Below are 19,217 nucleotides of genomic sequence, written 5' to 3'. Positions count from 1 at the left end.
TATCCAGCTATCTTGACCGAACAAGCTTGGTCAATAACGCATATGTATATCTCCTCCCATTTTGGATGGAATTCCACCCCATTGCAGGGTAAATTCAAGGAACTCTGAGAAGTTGTAACCTTAGGTTCCAAATGCCTGACTTAACACTGCTAATAGATTCATCATGCATGTCATCGAAAGTGACATGCATAGTAATTGTCAGCAATGTGCGAAGATGGATGCGTCTGTTGACGTTTTGTCGGTACTGTGGCTGATTTTGTTTCCTCCTTTCTGGTTGCAGACAAGTGTGATGTACCCCTTGGAATCCAGGATGGTCGTATTATACAGTCTATGTTTTCTGCCTCCTCGTTCTACAATCGCTACTATGGCCCTTGGTCTGCTAGATTACAAGCTCGTAACTACGGTGCGACCCGTGGTGGGTGGTTAGCAAAGGTCAACAACAACCGACAGTGGCTGCAGATTGACCTTGGAGCCAAGTCTGTTGTGAAGAGAATTTCTACTCAAGGTCGATATGATGCTAATCAATGGGTCACTAGTTACACTCTGTCATACAGTCAGAATGGAGTCCGGTTTTATCCTTATAGGGAGAACAGAAGGACAAGGGTTAGTAGATAGGATGTAACGTAATTGGCTTGCTTTAAAAATTATTAAAATGGTGCGAAAATTTAAAAAAGCGAAAATTTGCGGCATTTCGCAGTATCAAACGAAATTTTGTAAACGTTGGTCGCGTTCATCGAACAGTGCCCAGAAAGGAAAATGTTATCCTTTAAATCGCCCGCAAAGGTATTTGTTTAGTTACATTTACAGTGCTGTATATAATCAAAATTGTTTACTTAAAATTATGAGGTAGTAAGGTCATTTTCTTTGTATTAAATTTATGTGTATGATTTAAAAATGCATGTTATCAAATTTGAAATTCTATACTTCTGCCGATTTTTAAAGGAGCTATGTCATGGACAACGAAAACTGTTTCAAGCTTGCCGTTTGTAATCCTTCGTTTGCGTTTTATTACCCCTATGTTGTTTTTCTATGTTAGCAAACTATTATTTCGAGTTAGAGGGTGTCCTTCAATTTGAAAGTAATCAGAAAAATGACTTGAAATATCGTGACATTGCTCCTTTAATGGTAGGTTACGCTCTTTTAACTTGTGATATATAACTTCTTTTTCGTTGCTATCTTGAATGTTTCAAACAGATCTTCCCAGCCAATCAAGAACGGTACTTCGTTGTTACCCATCGTTTATTCAAGCCATTTGCAGCTCGTTATGTTCGTGTGAATGTCAGATCATGGTATGGACACATTGCTATGCGTGTGGAACTCTATGGATGTATACGGGGTAAGTGCAATGGATTGAGTCTTGCTGGGGGACATGTGAGGAGTCTGAAGGGCTTAAGTTGGAACTGCCATTTGGGGAAATTTTCACTGGGAAAAAGAGATTTGGGTCACTGGGACTGGGAATCAAACAAAAAACATTGAAATAAGGAATGGGATTTGGACAAAATTGGTCAACGATAGGCAGGGAAATGGGATTTGGACTGGAAAATGAGATTAAAAGTTAAAGCTAAAAGTTAGAGGAAAATCGTTAGGAAGCCTGGCAAACATCAAAGAAGCACATAAAGAGGCCAAGATTTAGGTTGGAATGGCCATGACCGTGCACGTCGTTTGTTTTGCGTTCATCTGACTATACATGAGCAACGTAATCGAAATGTTTTTATTGGTTTGTTGCATAAAAATACGTAACCACCTATTTTTCTTAACACGTAACCACCTATTGTCAGGTTTTGTGCACTCTCGACCTCCAAAAATAACAAACAAAAACCCAGGGTTCAAAATAGCAGCCGGCTGTCGGCGGTAGCCGGCACTTTGACGACACTTGCCGGCTACTACCGAAGAAATAGAATATCATGCCTTGATCGGCCGACTGAAATCAAAGTTGCTGGAATGTTGAAGTAAACATTTCATATCAGACAATAAAGCAGCTACAGGGCTAGAGAGTGCGACTTACTGCATTAATGCGACCAAAATTTCATCTTTGGCGACTAAAACTTTTGGTTTTACGGTTTTACATGTACGACTTCATTTCTGTGTTAAGGTGAATAACGGGCTGCCCCACCTTCTCAGGTATTGTGTCCCTCCAGAAAAGTATATTGGAAGATCTTATTTACTTCTCAAACACTCAAAATAAGAAAAGAAGTCACATTGCTCCAATCCATTCTTTTGAAATGCCGTAAAACATTCCATCACTTCGGAAAGCTTGCAGAGGGCTGACTGTGTTTGAAATCGCTCCAGAATACATTGCAAACCTATGGGTACGTCCTATGGGTACGTCATGTATGCAAATGGATTGTGTCCCTTGAAAATGCATGGCTCTTTTAACAGCTGGGAAAAAATGAGCCTTGACAAAAAAAGCCGACAAATTCAGGCTAAAAACGAAATTTTATTTTGAACCCTGAAAACCTATAACAAAGAACTTTGCCGGGCCTCATAACCATTACCCTCTATTAACTATGGTTGAAGTGAATTTTGTGACATTTTTTCTCATTGCTTTCAAATTCTTACATGCCTCTCACAGGTCGCCGGTGCAATCAACCAATGGGACTTCAATCAGGTCGACTCAATAACCGTCTGCTATCCGCATCATCTCGATGGGACAAATATCACGCAGCAGACTTGGCGCGACTCCACTGGAATGCCCGTGGAAGATACCAGGGTGCGTGGTCAGCAAAACACAACAACCGTTATCAGTGGCTACAAATAGACTTTGGAAAAGCAGCAAAAATCATCAGGATAGCCACTCAAGGAAGAGCAAATGCTGCTCAGTGGGTTACTCAGTATTATGTGTTACACAGCTTGGATGGAATTCGCTTTGATGAATACAAAGAACGCAATAACAGAAAGGTATGTGCATCGCCAGAGGGATTTTCGATTGAGTGTCGTAAAACCAAACCAAAGTTGACTCTGGCTAATCACAAAAGACACAGACAATCTAGTGATCCAATCAAAATTCAAAGCAAATACATGTAGCCGACGCCAAGTGCAGGCAAACGTGCATGAGCAAGTCTTGATTGGTTTTGGTTTTACTTCCGATTAGAAGAGAAAGTGGCGGTTTTTTAAACCAATCACTAAACCCAAAGCAAGCGCGAATTACTTTCGAGACTTTAGTGAAAATGCCCTAAAATTTATATATTTTACAATGAAAGTTGTGTTAACAAGGATATTTAGGGTCGGGACACAAGAGACGACTTGTTGCAAAGACAAGTCGGCCCCTGAAACAAGTTGCTTTGTGTTTGTGCCAACCTGAAAAGTTGTAAACCAGCAAGTAGTTGCAATAAAACAGCCTCAAAATTCTGACTTCGAATTCAATTGTATTATATTCTGGTTAAAATGGACCATTGAAGTTTAAAGATGATTTCCAGTCCGTACTGCGCAGACTCGGGCTTTGTTTACGTTTTTGTTTTGAATTCGTTGAAACGTTACACTTCGGTGACAGCATACATGACGTTTTTTAGTCCGCCATTACAGTTCGTTCCGTTCAAGAAGTTCCGATGAGCTAAAACGTCGGTTTGAAATAGCGTCAAGGTTCTTCTACTCGTTATTATTTGTTCTGCAAGGATATCTGGCGTTAATAATGAAGAAAAAGGTAAGTTTGTCGCGGAATTTTTAGTTTTGCTTGTAAACATTCCCTTCGTGTGGGCTCACATAAACATTGCAGCCGAGATTGCGCAGTACGGACTGGAATTCATCTTTAAAGCTACATGGAGAGGAAAAGTTGTAAGTTATGTTTTTCTACAAAATGGTTAGTTTTGACAGTGCAAATATAAAATGAGCCATACATATAAACCTATACATTTAAGAATTATAAAGAAAGATAATTTTCAGTTATTTATCGTAATTTTTTCTTTGCTTCCATTAACAGTACTTTACGGGCAACCGTGACCGTAACACCGTCGTCATGAATCCCTTCAATCCACCAATCAAAGGCCGTGTAATCAGAGTGGTGCCTTGGGGATGGCGTTCCCATATTTCCATGAGGGTCGAATTTTATGGATGCTACACAGGTACATCAATAAAAATTGTTCATGTCACTTAGAAATTCATTTCTCTCGAAATAATCGTTGTCTTTAGCCACTATGAACGTGGACTTTCAAGCTTGGTTGACGTGTATTGGTCTTCTTTTCTTTCTTGTCTGTTATAATTGATATGCTTACAGTGCGACGCGCCTTACCGTGGCCACCCAACAAACAAACGTTTTTACAAGTGTGCTCTCGTAATATTATTATTTGTTTGACGAACATGCCTCCTTGCAAAGTTGGATATGATCAAATAGATACTTGTTACATTGTATTTATTCAACAAAACGCAGTGGAAACGTAAAATATCACAAGATGAAACTTGTAGAAACGTTTGTTGGGTGGCCACGATAAGGCGCGTCGCACTGTAATTCCTTCTAAATGTGATATTGTACCTTAGATCGTTGCACAATGCCTCTTGGTATGGAGGATCGTCGAATCCTGTCGGGTCATCTTCGGGCCTCGTCTTCGCACAACTATAACCACGGACCAGACCGAGCACGTCTGAACATTTATAACGGTCATGGACGAACAGGGGCCTGGGTAGCAAAGTATAGGAACACCAAACAGTGGCTGCAGATTGACTTGAGGCAAATGGGTGTCATCAAAGGAATCGCTACACAAGGACGGAGAGAAGCCCATCAATGGGTGAAGAGTTACATGATCTCATACAGTAGAAGGGGGCTGCGATTCAAGATGTACAATGCCTATGGGCGGGTTAAGGTAGGATACGTGCAGTTAACATAACTTCTCTGAAAACAAAACAGTCAAGCCATAATGTGTTAGTAAGGAAAATTTTATGTTATTAACGTTCCACACCTGTAAAAGTGAAGGTCGATTGTGCAAACGTTTCCAGCCTATCCTATTTTCTAGCATAATTTATAAATATGCTGTAAGTATTTGTGTGGTGCAAGACGATTTTAGTCTTTTTCATATAAATCATTCTTTTTCGTGAGAAAAGGGAAAGTAAAAATTATATGTTAATCGTGATTGTTGTTTACCTTCGACTTGCACTGTTTGTTTATTGAAATGTATTTTTGCAGCATTAATATGCTAGGCTAAAAATTCCTGAAAAAAAGCGTCCTCTTCTTTTCAGGTTTTCCGTGGTAATTACGACATATACCACACTGTATCACATCGAATTGTACCAGCAATCAAGGCACGTTTTGTCCGATTGCATCCAAGAAGCTGGCGAAGTTATATTGCGATGAGAGTAGAGCTTTATGGCTGTCGAGCGCGAGGTGAGCTTTTTTCCCCCTTATTATTGCGTTTTGAGTAGCAGGGTACTCACTACATATCTACAGCCACCCTAGGAGAAACGGGTCCTTGTGCAAAGGTTGTTATAATATATGTCAGTTTGTTATCAGCTTTGACATAGAGAGAGGTTTGCTTAAATGATTCAGACTATTTTGAATGTGACTGAAATGCATTCACTATACCCAAGCAAAGTGTACAAGTATTTACCACAACGTACAATGCTTATATTTGCCTTCATTCTCACAGAGAATTTCTGCAATCGTCCTGTTGGAATTCAAAATGGCCGTATCAAGAATTCAGCCATGACAGCCTCGTCTCAGTGGGATGCAAACCATGGCCCTTGGTTGGCCAGACTTCACCGTACGCGCCGCGGTCGGCTCATGGGGGCTTGGTCTTCTCGACATAAAAACCATCATCAGTGGCTGCAAGTAGACATGGGAAGGACAATGAAGGTGTCAGGTATAAATACTCAGGGACGACAGGATGCTGACCAGTGGGTAACGGCGTATTATATCTTGTATGGTTCAGATGGAACACGTTTCTCTTCTGTCAGAGAATGGTGGGATAACATTAAGGTGAATTGAACGTGTTTTGTTAACCTTGTTTTCTTTGCGTCTACCGACATATATAATAAATAACAAGTTAACTTATCGAGTTCATTACCTATTTAATAGCAAAGCTGATAAATAATATAAAAAGTTAGATTAAATAAGAAATACCATTTTAACTGATGCCAATTATCGTTGTGAAAACAGACCCAGTGTACTTTTCATTTCCTCGTTGTTTTGCAAACAAGCAACATTTTATTTTTTATTTCATCATGTTCTTTCCAATACTTATGAAGATTTCTTAGCTACATTGCGGACGGCTCATCTTGAAATAACTGACCGTTTTTTTCAAGTTTGCCGTTCGTTATCTGACGTTATTTTTTCAGTGGTAATCCTTGTTTAATTTCTGTTTAATGCATTTTCTTTGAAGTTTATTTCCTTGTAAAGGTGTTATCTTCTCAACTTGCAAGTAATTTTGCACATCAGAAAATGATTTACAATAACGTTACATTTAATCCATACTAATATTTGTCCAGTATTTTAGTTACACTATATCTTCTTTTGCTCATGTACAGACGTTCCGAGGCAACTACGATAGAAACGGAGTTCAGACCAGATCATTCGATCCACCGCTGTATGGAAGATTTGTTCGGCTTGTACCACGAGGCTGGAGGGCTCATATTTCCATGAGATTAGAGTTGTATGGCTGTCCTTGGAGTAAGTCTAACGTCTTCTGTTGTAAAACTAAAAGCAGAATTATCGCAGAACAGACCCAATAAACAGCAGAACTCAAATACAGTCAACTCTTTCTAAAAAGGATACCGTCGATAGGGAGTTAAGTAACAAGAAAATGACTGAAAAACGTCAGGGAACATCACCAGGTGTCCGTCTTATAAAAGTGTCCGTTGAGAGAGAGAGTTGACTGCATTCGTAATTACATGTTTGGCGTGTGCTCTGTTATCTCGTGGGTGCTCCGTGAACTCATTCAACAATAACCATAAGTAAGTATTTTAATTATGTTTGGTCCTTTTGGACATCATTGAAAGAAGCAGGGATGGCGCAGTGATGAGAGTGCTTGCCTTTCACCAATGTGGCCCGGGATCGAATCCTCTGGCGTCATACGTGGGTTAAGTTTGTTAGTGGATCACGTCCATGTTCCAGGTTCCCTGTTTTTTCTTTCCTCCACAAAAACAGTTGCAATTTTCGTTACACGTACACTTTCTAGCGAGCTACTGAGAGCTCTTCCGTATTACGTAATTAAATAAATTACAATTAACTTTTCTAAATCTTGTCCCTTACACTGATTGTTGGGGTGTGCATCTTTCCACAGGTAAATGTGACGTTCCACTTGGTTTAGAAGACGGCCGCATACCAAACCCAATGTTCAGAGCCTCGTCCTCGTACAACTTCTGGTGTGCGGCAAGAAATGCAAGACTGCATCAACGCCGCGCTGGAAGGAACGGAGGAGCCTGGTGCTCACGCAAAAGAAACAATAGACAGTGGCTTCAAGTGGACTTTGGAACTGACACAGTGGTCACTAGGGTTTCTACTCAAGGACGTCAGAACGCTGACCAATGGGTTACTAGTTATTATGTGTCATTCAGCAGTAGAGGTCAAAGGTTTATTACATACAAGGAAGGTCGGAGGACAAAGGTCAGTACATTGCTGTTCATTTTGTGCAAGCTGGTTTAGAAATTGTTTTATTCATTCGAGTTTTAAGGTTCAAGTACTTATTGTTTTACTGTTTTAGAGTAAACTGTGCTGCCATACAGAATATTTTTTGCTATCTGTCGCAATATTGCCGTAATAACTTGTTGTGCTCCGTTAATACAACATCGAATTTTGTAAGTAAAGTGTTACATTAACACACAAATTCGTTCGATTCTTCGTCTTCCCCAACAAGTCTTTAAACAAAGCCATGTTGGACTTCTCTGTAATTGTTAGGCCAAACCTAAGAGGGTTTGAAATGCCCTGGGAGAGTTGTCCCACCCTTGGGACTTCGACGTTATCAAATGCTCCACTAGCCTCTGTGGGAATGGAAATTTTTGGAAATTACTGATGGATCATTTATATCTATTTGTCGATTTAGTTACCTTCTTACCTTTTTCTTTATCATTTGGATCCGAATGAAGTTCCTATTATATTTAATCGCCAAAAATCGGCTATGTTGCTTATATTTTCACACTTGATTTTATCTTCAACAGATCTTTTCTGGAAACTATGACCGCTTCATGGTTGTAACTAACCGTTTCCTGAGGCCCATCAAGGCTCGCTACTTTAGAATCCACCCTGTCACCTGGCGAAGCTGGATATCAATGAGAGTGGAATTCTTTGGTTGTATTGTCGGTAAGTAAAATGAATATGTAAATAGAAAACATGGCGATTAGCCTAAAACGATCACTCTTCCTGTAGGCGAATCTTTGTCCATCCCTTAATTTTCTCATTAGCATAAGCGCTTCAGTCTCTGATCGAGCTACACAAGTATGAACGCTGAATATTAAATAGGCATGGCACGGGGGTTTGCCGTTTTTGTCCCTAGAAATTTGAGCCCGATGCATTAATAGTTTTTGAGTAACGCGAGTTTAAAGACTTTTAAAAGATTTTGCAGAGAATGTATTAACACTACCCAGCAATTTAGCATGTTTTAAAGCCGTAATTTCTTAAAATGTTACACGCAAAGAGCTAATATTTTCGCATATTGCTAAGTTTCACAAGCAATCTTTGTATGGCATGATGCTTTCACTTACGAAAGCTGTATGCTAAGTTGGCAAAATGTCATCACTGACGTCAGTAACGAATCGCGTTGTATAGAAATGGTTTGTATGGAGCTATTCCAGTCTTTCAACCTCTATACCTTCTCTTCTGACGAATTCTAATAATTTGAATTTTTTTCCCTCATCATATTTTGGCAAGCCCTGTCTCATGATAGTTTTTGCAGTAATTAAATGCTTTACCATGTGAAAGAATGAACTTTTACTTTAAATCAAGATTTTTATTCCTTACAACTCATCTTTTATCAGGCCCACAATGTAACAAACCATTAGGAATGCAAAATGGCCGTTTGCGAGCCACACAGATAACTGCCTCGTCTAGCTGGGACAAAAACCATGCTCCCAACAACGGCAGACTCCATTTCCGAAGATCAGGTCATAGGATGGGAGCCTGGTGTGCACGTCACAATAATCGGTACCAGTGGCTCGCGGTTGATTTTGGTCGCACAATGCGAATCACTAAAATGGCTACCCAGGGACGACAAGATGCCCGTCAGTGGGTGACTCAGTATTATGTGTCATACGGTCAGGATGGTGTCTACTTCGCTGAATATAAACTGAACAGTGCAAGAAAGGTAAGAGCTCAAACTATGCCAAGACATATGTAAGACATGTAGCATAAAGTGAAATGCTAGTTGCTCACGGCCTGTTCCAAAAAAGAAGAAAAACTGTTTGGATGCAGAAGACCACACAAGGAAGAATAAAGCTACTTCGATTTTCTGTTGCCTGCTCGTACCAGACTTCACTCAAGGTGTAAATAAAACCAAATTGATTGCAAGGCTGGCACTATGGAAAAAGGGCAAAATTAATTGGCCAATAACTCAACTAGCAGAGCTAGGGCCTGTACTATAATGTAAGGAAATTAACGGCCCATATATCTTCATGCAACTTTTACTTGTTAATTGTATACTCCGAATTAAAATTTTAGAGCCGTTTTTTTCCTAAGGAAGGCTAGCTCTGTAGGTGAAATATTGCCCAATAAATTTTGCCCTGTTGCAGTAGTACTAATTTGGTCATCTTTGTTAGGTTTCTCAAACAATTTACCTGCACCCATCTCTTTGAAAATTAACGCAAATGAAATCACGCCACAGAAATTAACGCTCCATAAAATTAACACTCATGGACTTATGGAACGTAAATTTCCCGTAAAAAAGTATGATCCGTTTTAATTCTTAATCAAATACATTTAATTCTTAATTCTTCTATATTTTACTTTAGTACTTTACAGGAAACCGAGATCAGAATTCCATTGTTCAATATCGTTTGTTCCCACGGGTAATAGCTCGTTACATCCGGGTTCATCCATGGGGATGGTACAAGCATATCTCTATGAGAGTGGAGTTCTATGGATGTGTTGAAGGTAACGTTAATTTAAAATGAAGCAATTTGCTAAATTTTCAGTAATTGTTTTGAAAATGTAATTCTAAGAAAAAATTTTAAAAGAAAAATGGCTATTTCACATGCAATATTTCGGGATGTTTTGAGTAGCAGCTCTCGTTATCTTTTGATTTTTCTGGCCCTCTAGTGTAGCAACTGCCATGATTGTTTTTGGGGCTAGGGGCATTGTTCCTGTTGTTTGTTCTCTTATTTTTTTCGAAGAGTAGCGAGCCATTCATGTGAGACATTGCGAGACCTGCTGCCTGACCCTTTTTTCAATGAAAATGTTAAATGAAGAACGTTTTTCATGAACATACAAAGTAATAAACAAAATGCAATTTTGGCTTTGTCGTAAGCATAACAGTAAACAAGAATTGCACCAATTGCACCTTTCGTAGGGTATCGAGCCATTCATGCAAGACCTTGCGATAGCTGCTGATCGACCTATTTTTTTCACCGTTTTTGTGTGACACAAGATTTTAAAATGAAAATGTTAAATGAAGAACGTTTTTCATGAGCATACAAAGTAACATAAAGAAAAGCCCATCACGGCTTAGACGTTAGCATAACAGAGAACAAGAATTGCACGTCGAATCGCAAGTGTTAACTGTAGGTCGGGTTTCCAAATTTATCACTTACATCCAAATTTCAACTTTTTTCAAAGCACGATGCTCTGTCCCGATTGGTTTAGAAGATAAGCGCATACCTAATGGCGCCATGTCAGCCTCTACGTACTACAATTATCACCTTGCTTCATGGCATGGCCGCATCAATAACCGCTGGTCATGGAGTGCGCGGCGCAGCGCTCGTGGCCAATGGCTTCAGGTTTACTTTGGAGTCTTGGCACGGCTCACAGGAATATCCTCTCAAGGTCGGCAAGACGCTAACCAGTGGGTCAAGACCTTCATCTTGACGTTTAGTAGAGATGGATATAAATTTGTGAAGTATCCAAAGGTATGGGAAGCGTAAACTTTAAAGTAACACAAAGGGGGTCTTACTATACTGATTGTGCAATGGTTTGAGGTAGAACAGGTATATTTAACAGTTATTACACGAACGCGCGTTGGATATGAAATGGTAGATAGCCAATGAAGCGCGTAGCACCGAGTTGGCCATAACGATCTCATATCCAGCAAGCGCGAGTGGAATAACTGTTTTATAAAAAAAGGCCCCTGAAAGAATTGCAATATTTGAGCTCCCTAGCTGTTTTCGTTGACGCAATTTTGGCTACCATATTTGTGGTCAATGGTATATGAGCTCAAATACCATTGCCTGTTAACCAATGAAAACTGAGGAATTGCAATATACCATTGCTAGTTTTTGATAAGGTAAAATAGGCCTCTTTTGCTACGTATGTAATTTGCCCATTTAAGATCATGTGATGTTTTCCAGAGAACTGCTCCTTTGCCTATTATTCATTCATTTTCACGTGAATTTGTTTGAATTTGAAAGGGATAATTCTCAAGGGTAACATCACGTGGACTCAAATGGGACAACAAACGAAGGAAGCTAAAGAGGTTTATTTTCTCTTTAAATGATGACGAATTTATTTATGATAACTGTTTCTCATTCTTCGTTTAAAACTATGATGTCTATAGCGAAAACCGCCAGGCTAGTCAGAATAGGCCTTATGCATGATAACGTCATATGCTCAAAATCCACCACCAAGCCTCGTTTACACGAATTATTCTCAACCCTATGCCACCTTCATGCAGCTTTCACGTGGGTATTCTTTTCATCTTTACTGCTTTGGGAATTCGTTCATGATAAAATTTACAAGTTTACACTTCGAAAGCGAGGCTTGGTGGTGAAACCAGCCAGTCTGACGTAAACATGCATAAGGGCCATTGACAGGTTCGTCTACTTCGCATAATAGTGAAAAAGTCAACAACAGGTTTTTTACTCGTTTCTTTTTACTGGCATTTTACAACCATCTTAGAATACCAAACAATACCGTAAGATGATTGAGTTACGATGTGAAGAAGAAAAATTACGTGGGTGATGAACATGATATGCATAATTTACACCCACTGCTATTCGCATTCTTGTTTTACAGGTTTTCTCAGCCAACAGTGACCGTCACACAATAGTGACCAACACTTTCCCCAGATCAATTGCAGCTTCATATATCCGTATTCATCCTTTGACCTGGTACGGCTGGATGTCTATGAGAGTGGACTTCATTGGATGTCCGATTGGTAGGTTGTTAATTGAGCAAAGCCACTGTAATTGTACTAAGGGCCTGTTTACATGATTCCGGAATGACTTTCATTCCGGAACGAAACTCGTTCCAGAATGAAGTTCGTTCTGCATTTACATGACAGAGTCGACCCGTTCAACCAAAGGCATTTTCACGTGCGCGGTTTTCGCGCGAGATCAAAACAAGGTGGCGCATGTTTCGCGCGAGATCAAAACAAGATGGCGCATGTTTCGCGCAAACATGTTTTTGTGCCCATTAATGGCCGTATCTACAGCTTTTACGAGTAATTTGACCATAGAGTTGCTTTTTTGGGCTCAGCAGTAAATGCTATTACGTTTTTTCGCTCTGAATTCAAACTGAGGAGTCCGTATGCGGTTTCATGAGTTGCGATTTCATCTCGGAACGAAATTCGTTCTGTGTTTACATGATACCAGAATGAAATGTCATTCCAGAACGAAACTTTCATTCCGGAATGACTTGACTTTCGTCTCGGTATCATGTAAACAGATACAGAGAAATGTATGGGGATGGAATGAACTCGTTCCGGAATGAAAGTCATTCCGGAATCATGTAAACAGGCCCAAAGTCATACATTGCGACGTACAAAGTTATAGTCCCTGAATCCAATAGAATCTGAAAATTTTAGTCAACTAAAATAGACCAAAAAGAACAACGGAGATAATTAAGACTTGAAAATATTAAGCGGGGGTACAAAATAATGACCAAGTTGAGAAATTTAGGCTAAATCAACGTTGATTTGATTGCTACAGTCAATTCCTGCCTTGCAGACACCTCACTATTACGGACACCACGTTATTACGGACAGAACCTGAAGTCCCGACAAAAAAGAATTACTGAAAATAACTTCCGCTTTTACGGACTTTCTCTATTACGGACACCAATTTGTGGTCCCGAAGGTGTCCATTATAGTGAGGGTTGACTGTACTTTCATTTACCAAGCAATTTTACTTCTCTTTACGCTTCTCTAGTAGTATATTTGTTTTCAGTTTTAAACTTTTCAAATCAGTTTGTCTGTTATTTTCCTCTTTGATTACATTTCTTATTGACATATTTGTAATCTGAAACAAAGAAAAATAGGAATCGAACTGCTTTGAAAAATTTCCAATCAAAAACATATTTGAAACACAACATATACATAACGATTGACTATATTTTAATGTGTGGATGTTTTTAACAAGTTTTTGTTTTGTTACCTTGTAGCACCACTCTGCAACCGTCCACTGGGCTTGGAATCTGGAAGAATCCCCAATGCAAGAATCACCTCCTCATCCGCTTACAATGCACGCTACACAGCAGCAAATGGACGACTTCACAAACCTTTCTGCTGGATCGCCAGACAAAATAATCATAACCAGTGGTTTAAAGTCGATTTTGGCAGGATTACAACTGTACGAAAGGTTGTCACACAGGGAAGAAGAGATGCTAACCAGTGGGTCAAGAGATATAAGCTGACATACAGCTTGGATACTCTGCACTGGGCAACATACAGACAGAGAAGTCAGGATAAGGTCAGTTGTGCTACTTTGATGCTTACAGAAGTTCCCGGGGGGGGGCACTCAGAAAAGTTTTATACGGGGAGGCTCCGCCCCAAGTTCTAACCCCTTACCCTTTTATATACCATTTTTGACAGAAATTGTACCCCTTTCGTATACCTTTAACTGAAAAAAGGTACCCCTTTCATATACCTAAGAGACATGGCGTGGACTTAAAATAGGACGTTTTCTTGTCACCTTTAGGTAGCGCTTAATAAATTAAAATAATACAGCCATAAATTGCGTCTGTTCGAAATATTTTAATTAAAGACCCTTTTAAATAGCCAAATGACAGATTTCCATACCCTTTCATATACTTAAACTCGTGAAATTCCTACCCTTTTATATACCTGAAGCCTGAAAAAGGTACCCCTTTCGGGCGAAGCCTCCCCGTATAGGCCATTATAGGGAGTACCCCCCCCCCCCGGGCAGAAGTTGTATACAATGTAGATTTCACGTGTCTCAGAAGTAAGCAATTCGCTTTCAGCTTTTACAAGTCAAATTTACTGCCATAGAAAATTTGGAGAGCTCTCGTTTCGTCGGAGCTTCTACATTTGCTACGGCAGTAATAAGTAATTAGCCTTTATCAATCCACCGTATGGAAAAAGATGGCAGCTGTACATTTTACCACAATACCTGGCGAACCTAACACTGACTGCCAGTAGGGCATAAAAGACAGTAACGTTTCAGCGAAATTCGTCCTTGTATTAACAACATTGTTCATATAGTGTTTGAAGCTTTTGGAGCTTTTCTGTGCGTTTTTGTGAGCGTTTTTAGTGTTTTCGCGCACTAGGAATTACAGGCAAATGTACCAGTCGCCATCTTTTTCTTTACGGTGGATGAATATTAAGCTGTATTGGTCACTGACGCAGCACAACTGTGTTTCTTCGTAAGACTGTTTGTTTACGAAAGTGTCATTCGACAAAAGTTAAGTAGAAAAGTTTCGTAACGTTAAGCTGACCATGTTAAAGTGTCCAATATTTGGCAAAACCTGCCTTGCAACACTTCTACTTGTACTTTTGCAGAAAATAGGTAACGCACAATATGACATGGCCTTGAAGCGCAAAGGACGTTTTTGGCAGAGTTTGTATTAGCCCAGTTCCGTATTAAATGTTGTTCGAGTTTCTGCAACTTATTATAAAACTTCACCGTTTATTTTTTATAGTATTTCACTGCCAACCGTGACCGAATCAGTCTCGCAGAAAACGTCCTGTCTCCTCCAATACAAACTCGATATCTCCGTCTCCACCCGTGGGGCTGGTATGGATACATCTCTATGAGAGCTGAGTTCTATGGCTGCAGATCAGGTAAGTGTATAAAGTTGCTTTTACATTTGTAAGGATTTTACAGACAACTTAAAAATGCACTGCGTTCCATAATTTTGCGTTGCGGAAGTACTTGCATGTTGTACTTCTGCAATTGTGTAATTCAGCGAGGAAGTCAGACTCTCAATGTCAGCTCGTGATCGTTAGTTTTGTTGAGGCCTTGTCGAGTATTAGTCAACAACTAACTGTGCTATACCTAGGCCGAGTGAACTTGGAGTGATGTGCCCAGTCTTATTCCCTGGACTTTGGCTAATCATCCTAGATAGCTAGCAGAACGCTGTATAATTGCAAGAGTGTTCCAGATAAGAGATGGTTCTCAGGTCAAAAACCCGACGAGGTTAGCTACCTGACCCGACAAATTCTCAGAAAATGTCTGGTGATTTAGTGAGATTTTTTCCATTGACCCGCTGGAATTCTTGATCGACAATTTGCATTTAAATCTTATTCGAACGCTGTCTTGATATAGCCTTTTCCAAGCTGTAGATTGGTGGCGAAAGAAAAGTTTACGAAAAGCAAGGTGAGAGTGGGAGCGAGGGTGTTCTGAGAAGGAAGGAGTGCCAAAGGGGATTTGGCGTCCCAATCTCTCCTGCCCACCTCTCATTTTTCCTCACTTGCCCGGCGCTACAGCCCCGCCAACTGAGAGTCTGTAACATACAAGTCTTGATAACGTGATCAAAAATCTCATTGGTACCTCACCTTGGCCAACAACACCCCACCACACTGCACTGTCCTCAGAAAAATATGAAACTTTCCTTTGCAACCGTGAATTGCGGAAGAAGAGTTTATTTTACTTGTTACTCATTCGTTACGCACATGTGTTATTTTTTACTACGTTTTCTTTGTTTCATTTATTTATCAGATCCTTGTGATGTTCCTTTGGGAATGGAAGACGGCCGCGTAACCAAGCAGGCTGTGACAGCATCCTCCATGTATAACTATTACTATGGACCATGGAATGCCAGACTGCAGTCCAGGAATCACGGCTATGTACGAGGAGGCTGGATCGCAAAGTAAGTACCATACTGTTGTACTTGACAAACTTAGTCTTAAATGTTCAAATTTAGTTCATGTTTTTTTTTTCAGCACTACAAAATTCTCGTTGTAAAGATGCTCTTATATTCCGTAAACAAACTGTTTCAGAGTTCAATAACTTTTCAAAACGTTATTGCTATTTTTATGAAAATGGTGTTCACTATATTACTTTTTCCTATTTTTAGTGCATTTTTAACCTGCCTTTGACTACAATTTACTCTGCAAAGTTCGTAACTCTTTCTACTGTGTTTGTTTGCATACTTATGTTTCCTAATACAGTCAACTCTGTCTAACGAACACCTCTATGAGACGGACACCTGGAGTTGGTCCTGTCCCTGTCCTTTTTCAGTTATTTAACTGTAACTTAACTCTCTATAAGATGGACAACTCTCTAAGACGGACAGCTGGAGCCGGTCCCGACGATCTCCGTTTTAGAGACAGTTGACTGTATAGATACCGGATGCTCTTTCAACTGCGAATAAATGAAAAAATCGTGAAACCAGCATTTCAACTAATCTGTCATGATGTAACACTCTTACCTACCACCAGGTACAACAATATGAGGCAATGGCTGAATATAGACTTGGGAACTGTCAGCCGACTGAAGAGAATCGCTACTCAGGGTAGATATGACGCTGACCAGTGGGTCACGAGTTATGCAGTGTCCTACAGCTTAAACAACGTCAGATTTATCCCATATAAGGAAGGAAGGAGGACTAAGGTGACGTAATTGTGTTTTTTTTTACCGTACACAGAGCTCAGCAATGTCGGCAAATGATGAGAACAAAGAAAATCATCAACTAGGAGATATTGTCCTGATGTACCAATAAATTCTTACAAATAACATTAACAGAATGCGTGTCGATAAGTAAGGAGAATTTCATAATCTTGATCTTAGATTTCTGAAGGAATATCTTCATTGGAAAGCCTTCTATTGTGTTGTGATTACATATACAAATCACAATTTGTCTACCTTTACGAGTAGAGTATAGTTGAGGGCTTGCCTAATAAATCCGTGGACATTAAAATAACACCTATTTCCTGATGTCTCCTTTTTTAATTCGTTTTACACAGATTTTCAGAGGAAACTTCGAAAGGAATTTCGTAGTAACGCACCGCTTCCTCCGCCCATTCAAAGCACGCTATGTACGTATTCACCCCAGAACGTGGCGAAGTCACATCTCTATGAGAGTAGAACTTTACGGCTGCAGGCTAGGTAAGAACACGTAAAGTAAAACATTTCTAGTACAAGGCAACCCTGATACTACAAATACCTTAATAGAGAAAAAAACAAAGGAAAGAAACAGTCCAAAAAAATTAACGTTGTAAAATCACAGAAAATGTCTTAGCACAGTGACCGAACTTTATCATGTATGGTGGTATAACGAACTTCCGATGTAACAAATTCCCACTTACAACAAACTATTCGTTTCGTTCTCAACGAATTTATGCAATAACTACATTATCATTTAAGTGCTGTCAAAAATAGCTGTCCCCTATCCTATACAAAGTAACGTGCTAACGCCTCAGTGACGTGTTTTGGGAGTATTAAACGCTCTGTAAGAAAGATTACTCCCTTTCTCAGTCCATCATTATTTAAACGTCATTAGACAATCGTGATATGTGCGTATTGGAAGTACAGTCGAACCTCATTAATACGGACACCAAAAGCCAGGGAAGTGTGTCCGTATTATGGTGGTGTCCTGAGGAGATGTTCGACTGTGCTACCATCAACATTATTTTTAGCAGTCCTATGCTGTACATGGAGAGATTTTGAATAAGAAAAAACTAGGATAATGAAGTCACGTCAGAGCACCGAAAAAATCTTAACACTGTATATGACATTGCCTTTACAGGTAAACTATGCAATCGTCCACTGGGAATGCAGAATGGCCGCATCAAAAATGTAGCCATGACATCATCCTCTCGCTGGGACAATTACCATGCTCCTCATTTAGCTCGACTACAAAACAAACGCAGGGGTCGCTACATGGGCAGCTGGTCTGCAAGAACAAACAACGCTTACCAGTGGTTACAGATTGACTTAGGGAGATCAACTAAAGTGGTCCGTATATCTACTCAAGGCCGACCCAATGTTAACCAGTGGGTTACATCGTATTATTTACTGTATGGTCAGGACGGCGTTTATTTTGCATCTTATTTTGAACGCAACAGGAAGAAGGTGGGTTTTATTTCCAGTTATTTGTATGCAGGTAAACGTGGTTGCCACAGGTCAAAAAATTTCCGTCAGAAAATTGAAAAGTCAGGGAATTCAGTATCTCTCAAGGAAATCCATTTTTATGGTCAAAGTTAAAGAAAAGTCACGAATTTTATTTCAAGCTAAGGTTAATTATGAGCATAGTTTATAACGGCTGTCCTGTTGTGGCCAATGCTAGTTGTCCTATCCAAAAAATAAGTAAAAGGAGATTTAAAGGATTAATTAGCTTCTTTTCATTCTATCAGTGTTATTTTCTATCAGGGAAAAATCAGGGTATTTTTGTTTTCTTCACTGGATGGAACTACGCGCTTACATTTTAAGCTATTGAATTCTGCTCGTAGTAAGCATTAAATGACATTGATAATTTTAGACTATTGTAGAAATATGTTTTCACCACGACCGTGTCAATCGACTAGTAAGATTTACATATTAAACGTTATTTCGAGACGTAGGAAGAGAAATAATACGATATTTTACCACATCTCCATTCGACAGATTTTCCAAGCTAACCGTGATAGAAACACAGTTGTTTCCCATGCCCTCATCCCACCAATCCGAGGCCGTTTTGTGCGACTTCACATCAGGTCCTGGTACAGACACATCTCTACCAGAGTTGAGCTCTATGGCTGTGCTATCGGTAGGTTACATCTTACTGTTTCTTTAGAAATTCACTTTGTATTTTACTCATAACAATTTGATGTAATATGTCAACGCGCGAGAGAGACTGATTCATCACATTTCTAAACACCGAGAAGAGAGTTGAAAATAGGACGCGCGGCGGAGTATTTTTGACAAACTTCGAGGTGTTTTGAAATGTGATGAAACACTCTCTCGAGTGTCTGATATATCTTCTCAATCAAAACTAA

At 39.7% G+C, this 19,217-nt stretch overlaps 1 protein-coding gene across 1 annotated transcript in view; it reads left to right on the top strand.

The window, feature by feature from the left end:
• The window catches only part of LOC144638385 (uncharacterized), a 177,126-nt gene that overhangs the window by 107,258 nt on the left and 50,651 nt on the right, over positions 1–19,217 (top strand). The window contains 21 exon segments of the mRNA XM_078497600.1: positions 281–603; positions 1,195–1,336; positions 2,573–2,898; positions 3,917–4,058; positions 4,471–4,793; positions 5,167–5,311; positions 5,574–5,902; positions 6,451–6,592; positions 7,206–7,528; positions 8,080–8,221; positions 8,896–9,221; positions 9,865–10,006; positions 10,688–10,977; positions 12,080–12,221; positions 13,445–13,752; positions 14,942–15,083; positions 15,961–16,111; positions 16,683–16,854; positions 17,208–17,349; positions 17,990–18,315; positions 18,847–18,988. Of these exon segments, the coding sequence (XP_078353726.1) occupies positions 281–603; positions 1,195–1,336; positions 2,573–2,898; positions 3,917–4,058; positions 4,471–4,793; positions 5,167–5,311; positions 5,574–5,902; positions 6,451–6,592; positions 7,206–7,528; positions 8,080–8,221; positions 8,896–9,221; positions 9,865–10,006; positions 10,688–10,977; positions 12,080–12,221; positions 13,445–13,752; positions 14,942–15,083; positions 15,961–16,111; positions 16,683–16,854; positions 17,208–17,349; positions 17,990–18,315; positions 18,847–18,988 (4,620 nt within the window).

This window comes from Oculina patagonica, chromosome 14 (assembly GCF_052425735.1).
Source record: "Oculina patagonica isolate OP01 chromosome 14, crgOcupat, whole genome shotgun sequence".
Classification (NCBI taxonomy): Eukaryota; Metazoa; Cnidaria; class Anthozoa; order Scleractinia; family Oculinidae; genus Oculina; species Oculina patagonica.
This window is presented reverse-complemented; position numbering and strand designations above follow the sequence as displayed.